The 8,753-nt window shown below is 33.3% G+C and overlaps 2 protein-coding genes across 3 annotated transcripts in view; both read right to left on the reverse strand.

Moving 5' to 3' along the window:
- Nucleotides 1–213: 213 nt before the first annotated feature.
- LOC106120199 (cysteine-rich DPF motif domain-containing protein 1) lies at nucleotides 214–4,889 on the reverse strand. 2 transcript variants are annotated; one of them, XM_013315461.1, is made up of 2 exons: nucleotides 4,247–4,889; nucleotides 214–2,959 (listed from the first exon to the last, which is right to left on the reverse strand). In XM_013315461.1, exons 1-2 carry the CDS (start codon nucleotides 4,262–4,264, stop codon nucleotides 2,609–2,611), a joined length of 369 nt encoding a protein of 122 aa, XP_013170915.1. In that variant the 5' UTR covers nucleotides 4,265–4,889; the 3' UTR covers nucleotides 214–2,608. The 2 variants fall into 2 exon arrangements, with proteins under 2 accessions (XP_013170915.1, XP_013170914.1); XM_013315460.1 differs by having other exon boundaries at nucleotides 2,652–2,959; nucleotides 3,198–4,889.
- A 305-nt stretch (nucleotides 4,890–5,194) lies between these two features.
- LOC106120200 (uncharacterized) overlaps nucleotides 5,195–8,753 on the reverse strand; it is a 16,001-nt gene continuing 12,442 nt past the window's right edge. Inside the window, exons 3-7 of the mRNA XM_013315462.1 lie at nucleotides 7,014–7,343; nucleotides 6,732–6,894; nucleotides 6,454–6,597; nucleotides 6,075–6,279; nucleotides 5,195–5,896 (exon numbers count right to left, since the gene is read on the reverse strand). Of these exons, the coding sequence (XP_013170916.1) occupies nucleotides 5,663–5,896; nucleotides 6,075–6,279; nucleotides 6,454–6,597; nucleotides 6,732–6,894; nucleotides 7,014–7,343 (1,076 nt within the window). The 3' untranslated portion in view covers nucleotides 5,195–5,662. The remainder of the gene's footprint in view (nucleotides 5,897–6,074; nucleotides 6,280–6,453; nucleotides 6,598–6,731; nucleotides 6,895–7,013; nucleotides 7,344–8,753) is intronic.

Below are 8,753 nucleotides of genomic sequence, written 5' to 3' on the forward strand. Positions count from 1 at the left end.
TCTCAACGCGGCTAGTTGGCTCAAATTCTATTGTAGATTTTTTTATATATATTTTTTTTTTAATTTTCATAGCTACACTGTAAGAGCTATTAAACATCACTTTTAATCTTTGCTTAGCTATTAAATACGTGTTCATTGTTTTACATAAATATTTTTTTCTATTATTATAGCCTGTCACGTACAAAGTTAGGACATTCAGGCTTTTAATTAAAAAAAAAATGTAGGGTACTTACTAAAAATGTGTAATTTATAGTCCTTATATGCTTTTCAAAGGTGTGTCTTTTAGGCATGTAAATTATAATTTTAAATTGTTATATTTTGAGACTGTTTGGCTTAATATTACTCGAGTTCTCTTAATGTTAGTATCGTTTTAAGTTATTCAATTGAAAATTGCGCTCAGTAATGTATGTAATATCCAGGAATCTCTTGGAACTCTAGTTCATATCGTATATTGTCATGTAAAAAAGTCATTCGCTTACTTGCTTAAATTAATAAGCTACATTTATATTTTATTTTCGCGCATGTCACGGGACATCCTCGTTTATTAAAAATAATCAAAATTGTTATTAATTTTCGGCTGTGAGAGTTTCTTTTAGTGTAAGATGTATGTGTACCTTAACCACAGTATCCCAGTGTAGTCATAAATCACATTTTTATACCTAATCTTAAATGTCACCCGTCCTCCTTTTCGAAATTTTACAGCCCCAGAATGCGGCCGATATTTATTTTTATTAATATTTTAAGTGATTTCTGTATGAATCTTGATGCATTTTTTTATTGTATGATACTGAATGTAAATATACAGCTGTTAACTTTGCTTGTATTTAAATTTAGTTTCATACAAAATATCCCACCATTTTTTTTTAATTGGCCATATTCTGGGGCACACCTTTTAGGACACGTATATACTTTGATATAAATGTATAGTGAAAATATAATTGTAAATTTCTTCTTGTAACCGTTGTAATTTAGATGTTGTCGATGTCTTTATAAAATCTTTGCTCCATGTTATCAGTAGGATCTTTTTAATCTGCACGATGTGTTTGGTAAAATAAATTCATTTATAGTACTTCTAGATGTAAAAAAAAAACAGTTTTACCCTTTATAAATATGTAGGCATTACTGTAGGTTTCGAATGCAAATATGATATATGGTATGTTTTATTTTAACTGTAAATCTGAAGTAATAATGTTTTAGTTGATATTAAGTAGTGGAAATCAATGTTTAGATGCTGCCTAATTCTGAGTAACTTTCCAATAACATTCATTTCAATATAAAACATAGTAATGTACATAAATTAATTGAACGCAGTCTTCACATCTGAGTTTTTATTCATTCATTTAGGAAATTTAGTCTAATATTATCATTCATCTAAATATATCTCGAATCCTAAATGTATGTAATTTTGTAGTGAACAATTACATGATGTAAATCACACAGCAATAATGTTTTTCATAATAATTTGTATTTTACTTAAAATAATGGTTGTAATGGACGATACGCATCGCCTTGTCGTGTAGCGATGCAGTGCATTACTCTTTGAAGTCGTCACGAAATAACACGATAATTTCGACGCCATATAATTCTGAATTAAATGCCATAATCTCTGAATACATACTTAAATATTGAAGATATTTTTGATTCGACAATTTTAACCTTTATAACTCTTTGTTTAAATGTAATTTAAGATAATCATGGATATTGTATTGGTTTCATATAGGGTTTCTGAGACCAAAACCCCCATTAAAAATATATTGTTATCTCTGTTTTGTCAAAGATAATAACAGGGATGACGATATGTTTTATCCGTAGATCGTGATCTCAGAAATTAACAGTTAGTCGTTAGAATTATGTTTTACTTTGGGTTTTGACTGTAGTAACACTTGCATGGACGCATATTGTCATCTCTTACATTTTCTTTGAAATAATGGAGACAACAATATGTGTCAATATAGCGGAAGTCGTGACCCACTAAGTGTCAAAATGTTCGTGTTATTTCGTGCAAGTCATAGCTGGAAGGGTTTGATGTAATGTGGTGCTATCGGACTGTTACGGATCGACTGGCAATAGAGATAATATTCGGCGTTGTCCTGATTTTAGAGCTTATTAATATATATTACCTTAAAATTTAGCTATGCTGTAATTATCATTTTTTTTTCTAATTTTAAGGTTGTATTTTGTTTATAGACGTGGCGCGTCGTATTGTGACTGTATGCTTTCTGTTGTGTCGCGATCGCAGTGCCCGTTCCAGTTTTGCTTGTAAACGAATTATAATTTTTATGTATAAAAAAAGATTTACATTTTAAATTTAAATCCCTACTGGAACTGGTTTCAGTTTGGATATAATCTGTGTTATTGAAATTGATTTGTGAAAAATTGATAAATACTGTAAATCGGACTGGAAAGCCAAAGTAAACAGTATTTTATAAAAAATGTTTCTTATATTTTCCCTACCTTTGACTCGATCAACTCTACAACAATGTTCAAACATCCAACTTGGGCTATTATATTTTAAGGTCCATTATATGATTATTCGTATTATAGTAAAGTACGACTATATTTATAAAGAAAGCTTAGTCCAGAGTTAGTATACAATAAAACACAGAAATTATTTTTTAGTTGAATTTATTTTGCTTTGAATTTCTACAGGAAATTTTTCTAATGATTGTTTTGCACAATTTAAACAGAAGAGCTTCGTATAAAATATGCTACATTCTTTGCTAATACACACTGGTTTATCACATATTGCACAATCAGCACCCAACATTAATACCTCACCTTTTCCCGGTGGACTGAATGGATCTTTCATCACATAGCTCGGATATTTAAGGATAATATTGCGTGAGAATGGTGGCTTAGTTCCTTTGTAATGTGCCTTTTCATTAAGATTACATGACACACAATTAAATTCATAAACTAATTCTTTTTCTTCAACACTTTTCTTTGGATCATCCATTTCCTGAAACAACGAGTTTGGTTATTATTCAGGACATATATGTTATACTACAAAACTCAATTCAAAATCAGATTTAAGTAAGAATAAATGCAGATTTATGTAGAAATCGCATAGTCTCTAATCCAGACCCTAAAAAAAAATTACTAATTCTTAAGTTTTTTTTTTATTAAAAGAAACAATTAATTTTAATGAATAGAATATTTCATAAAGTAAATAATTCAAACCTACAAATAATACCTACATAATATTAATATTTGAATCTTATTTGATGCTGGTTATTCACATATAATCTTAATTTTGTTCTTTCTTTGCTGTAACTTCTCTTGGTGCTTCAATTGGCCACCAAGAAGGTTTTATTACTTCAGCTTCATAATCTCCAACTTTTAATATTTTAGCATCCATAGCCTCTTTAATCCTTAGCAAACCTAATCCATAATTCTGAGTAGTACCTTTTAATTTTCCTACACTTGTTTTCGTATTATTTGCGACTGTTATAGGACAATCTTTTTGTATAGAATCTTTAACGTCTGCAGTAAATTTTAAGGGCATCAACCTCTTGCGAACTACACCAGTATGATGAACTCGGGCTGTTAATTCTTGTCCAATGTAGCAGCCCTTGTGGAAACTAACGCCATGGAGGTAATCGCAGTTGGCTTCTAAAGGAAAACTCGTTCCAGGAGGCAAATCATCTGCTCCTTCACTGACACCTAACTTATACCTTAAATATTTATAACCATTGTTATCATTTTCTATAGTAATATCTCTCTCTATAGTATCTATTATTTTGGTTTCATTTACTGACACAGATGATATAATTCTTGACCCTAATTCAATAAGACGAGGATCTTTATAAATTTGAATACTATCATCAATGATATCAGGTACATTAGGTGATATTAGTGCCCATAATTTAATCTCATCATTAACATCTTTGATCTCCAACTGTCTTCTTAACTTAAACATTTTTAAATGTTTTTGTATGGCATTGATTACACTAGAATCGCATTCTAATAAATAAGAGTCATCTTTCCATTTATATACTAATGTGTCGTACATAACCCGGCCCTTGTTGTTAAGAAACATAGCGTACATAGATTTAGCTCCTTCTTCAAAATGTCGCATATCGTTCGTTATTAACCCTTGTAGGAATACTGATGCATCGCTACCTTTTACGTTGAGTAATTTTCTATTACTAAGAGGATACAAAACTGACTTAGATATTTGATGCTCTTGGTGTGTATACCGTAAGAATTGAGATAAAACATGTCTCTTGCAAAATAAATTTTTTACCTGGGGTAATCTCATCATAATCTTCTAATTAGTGTCCAAATTTCATACTCAGTTTTTATTCCAAGGAAAACTTTGTTTATTTCGTGCACTGTTTTAAACGTCAAAGAAGTGTCAGACTGACACTGTCAGTAAATAATCAAAGAACAAATGTTTTTTTTTTAATTTTATGACCTGGTAACATAGACCTTTAGGTCATAAAGACCAAATGACAACTATGTTAGGTCACAGAGTAAACAATTTGAAGATTGTGCGGAAAATTGTTTTTCGTCACAACTGTTATTTAAGAGTTGTGTGCATATCGGATTATTTATGGGAAAAGGGCCACCTGCATGATTTTGGCGCTTTTGATACGCTGTTCGGGAGGCGGCCCTAAAAATAACAGCTAACAGCTAGTGACAAATAGTTTAGTGGAAAAATGGTCTTTTAGTTTTACATACATGTTAAATTCAATCGACTGATTTACTTTATTTTGTAATTGTAAATGCAACATCCATAATACATTTATAGCATTATTTTCTTAAAATTAATTGTGACATTTTAATCGATAGCTATTACTTTTATCATTAAGCAAAACAATAAAATTTTAAGCAATATTAACGTAACTAAACTATGTTTTATAGTTAACATTTTATATTTGTAACAAACACTGTTATCAAAAATTTCTTTACACCTAAAAATATAATTAAAGATTATTATTTCATGCATCTTAACATAGAAAAATTTCGAAAAACAATAAACTATGTAAATCAAGGGTGTACATAAGTTTTTCTGTGCTTTATATTATATATCAGCAGTACATGAGCTTTAATTTTTGAGCCTTTCTGAGCGTATTTTATTAATTCGAAAGTGGTTTAAATTAACTTTTATTTTATTGAGCATTGGATTATATGCAGCAAATTGATAAAAAAAATTTTAATTCTTAGCGTTATAAATATATACATGTCTTGTAAAAAGTAAAGTACAGTAATATTATATACATGAAAAAATAAATGATATATTTTTAACATCGAGATAATTTTAAGTCAAAACATTCCGACCAAAATAAATTCAATAATTCTGGTAATGTTACCACACAAATTCATAAACATATTCGAAATAATTCGAATATATATATACTTATATATTCATATTCACGTAATTCGTATTAATTCCAATTAATATATATTCAGATACACTTTCTTGTATCGTCATTTGATGAGTGAGCATGTCAAATTGGGCAAAATTCTATTACGATATTTAAGTTGGCACGTTGCGAATTAAAGGAAACTTCTGCCCGACGTGCCAAGTCAAACTCCAGCTACTAATTTAACAGTTAAAAATTATTTATCTGGCAGGTTAGCAAACTGATAATCTTAATATTATATTGTTATATGCTGGCATTATGTTATATGTTATTCAATATAAAAATAAATATTTTTATTTGGTCAGTTGTGGTGAGTGTGTCATTTCAATGACATCTTCCCTGATTGGTCTTTTGACAGGTGTGACCTCGGGCGTGTTGACCGCGGTCTCCTGGCCAGGTTCTATGGAGGCCGTCACCAGCTCCGTGGTAGCTGTAGGCTCGGATCTGATCGATACGTTGTCCTTGACTATCGGAGAGTTCGGTGATGATTTGCGACGTTTCGTTTTCTTAAGATACGGAGTTATTTTCTGCAATAAATAGTTTTAAGAAATAGTTTAAGTGAGTTTAATAAATATGTAAATAAATATATGTAGCGCTTTTTATTTTAGTATTCTTAACTTAATTATTAAAAAAAATTGTAGTTTTTTTAAATTTTCCGGTATACAACAGCGTCAGCTGACTACTGGGTATTTTATCAATACATGCCTGTTGTGGGTCTCTAGCGAGGTATACTGCGGTTCGTTTGACGACGAAGTCCCTTGCGGTGAGGCAGCGCGCGAGCAGCAGCGCGGCGCCGCACGCCCAGCTCGCCCACACGCCGGCGCTGGCCGCGCGCACCGCACCCGCACGACCTCCCAGACCCCATGGGGCGGATACTCCCCTCTCCAGATATGAGTTAGCACCAGAACAACTGTAACACACATCCTATCTTATAAGTAAATCATTGAATCTTTTACAAAGTCTTAAAAATTGGATTGAATCTGTTAGTTAGCGTTGCATAGTAACCTATTCAATTCTGTAACGGCCTGTTTAGCACATAGCTGTTTGAAGTTCAACGAAATCTCTTAAGAAATGTTTATCTTACGTGGTGGTATTGGTGACATTATAGAAGGCGGCACAGAAGTCCTGAATACCGCTGTTGGTCTGTATGAAGCTGTGCCCCGTCAGCCCCACCAACACCAAGGAGAAGATCAGTGCCGGCGCTACGATACGCCACGGACGCTGCAGCCTGGGTGTTATAAGAATCAAACTTTATGGCGGCTCGCTGAAAACTATGAACTCATGTATTTCTAAACAGCCAAGTGGATTTACAACGGCTATATGAATTTATGACATAGTACTCATAATAAATTCTATCCATACCCTGATCTAGAATGTCCACCTCCAGGGCACATTGTGAAGAATGTAATCCAGACGGCGGCGAACACCGTTGACATAATAGGCATGTACTCCACGAACTGGCAGTCATTGTCCCGCGCGAACAGAGTCCTGGATGTGTCTAACATTAGGCGATGGGTTTCGTTACCTGCAAATTACGATGTTTTTATAGTCGAAACGATCAAGATCCCCGATGGCCGTTTCAGTGGCCTAGACAGTTGAACAGACAGTAGACCAGACCACTCCTTTATACGACGATAACCTTACCTGTCAACATGGTGACATTCTCTTCATCAACAACCTCAGGATGATCGACTGTCTCCGTCACTTGTCTTTTATTTTTATTCGTTTCGTTGTCATTAGAAGCTGAGTCTGTTCCATCAGTCACTATATTAATATCAACTTTATGTTTGCTGGACGGATCTTTGCTATACGCAATCTCTTCGGCGGTATCATTTGGTAGTTCAACCATACGGAAGGCGAGCTCGCGCGGCTTCAACATGCAATTATTGTCAACCAACTGCATAGTTTCCTGGAGGAAAACGTAGTTCAGGATACCAAATATTCCAGCTACGGAATATAGCACCAAATGCCATGCTGGAAACATGTAAATAACATATTTGAGACTTGTAGATATAGAGTAAAAACCATGATTTTTCCACGTAAATTGGAAAGAGTGATATTAAAATAATTTCCTGAAGTAAAGATTTATATTACGTAGTTTAAATTTTTCCTGTAAAATGAATTCGAATGGGGTCGGCCTTGTTTTACAATCCGTACAAGCCCGTTGGCCCATAATCCGCTATATTTAAAACATTTACTAACGTTCTCGCACTGGGATCGTTTTCCCATTGTGTGCCGACGTATGTTTACATTGCCTTCAGTATTATTAAGTACTCTGTAGTACTTTGTACGTTTTGCTCCAGCAATGAAACTGTGCAAATGAATTTGTATTCCAGAAATTGTGAGGTACAGTCAGCGTCATATAGATCGTAACAGACAAGATATGCAAATATATAGGTACACCAAAAGTAATCAATTATATCGGTACAACAAAAGTCCTCAAATTAATAGATACATTCACCCTGCTCAAATACATCGGTACATACACAGCGTCAAATATATGAGTACATGCAAGGTTCCCATAAATATCGTAGGAGCCACAGCGTCATAAGTCACGAAGCAGTCAAGGTGTGCAAAAATATCGGTACATTTGACAAAATTGAACTCTATCTCTATATACTTGTGATACAATTTGGAATAAACTACTTCTGTTACATTCATTTGACACTTTGTATTAACATTATAGGTTGTCCGGAAAGTTCGTTCCGATTTTCGATAGGACGGTTAGAATAGACTGTAGCTGAAGTGGATTCATTTTCGGATTCCCACCATTATCAAACGTCACAAAAATTTCTATATTGTGAATAATTTCATTTCATTGGTTGAGATAAAAACTATATTTTTAAAATTTTAGCCAAAAATAAAAGACGTTTTAGGTAGTTTGTCTTTGCGGGTTTTAAGAATGGTATGGCCACGAGACCAAAGTAGCATATATGATGACAAACTTAAATTTGATGTTCAACTTCTATTCCAATGATAAAAATAAACATAAGTTTACTACGAGGGTAGTATATCCACGACATATACAAAAATTGGCATGATTTCGACTAAAAACAGTAATCAAATGCATTTTTAAGACTGTCATCAACCTATGGTTGACAAATAGTGTGTAGGTGGATAATAGGATTCGGCGATGTGAATATCGGTGAACCTAATGTGTATACATAATTTCAATAACATAGGTACAGTCACCTCCAATGGAGTGTAAGTACTTTCGCACGAATAGCGGCGGTAGACGATATAAAGCGACGAATGGCAATCACTAGGTCAGTCGATGTGAGAACTTGGAGCCGGCAAGTCGTGTCGGTAGTTGAACGAGCCGCCTATGCAACGAATGCTACGTAGAAGAAGAAGAAGAAGAAGAAGAAGAAGAAGAAGAAGAAG

This window comes from Papilio xuthus, unplaced genomic scaffold, assembly GCF_000836235.2.
Source record: "Papilio xuthus unplaced genomic scaffold, Pxut_1.1 DF826961.1, whole genome shotgun sequence".
Lineage (NCBI taxonomy): Eukaryota > Metazoa > Arthropoda > Insecta > Lepidoptera > Papilionidae > Papilio > Papilio xuthus.

Excerpts from the sequence above, each read along its gene's own strand:
- LOC106120199 (XM_013315460.1), bottom strand. The coding sequence starts at position 4,264 with ATGATGAGATTACCCCAGGTAAAAAATTTATTTTGCAAGAGACATGTT.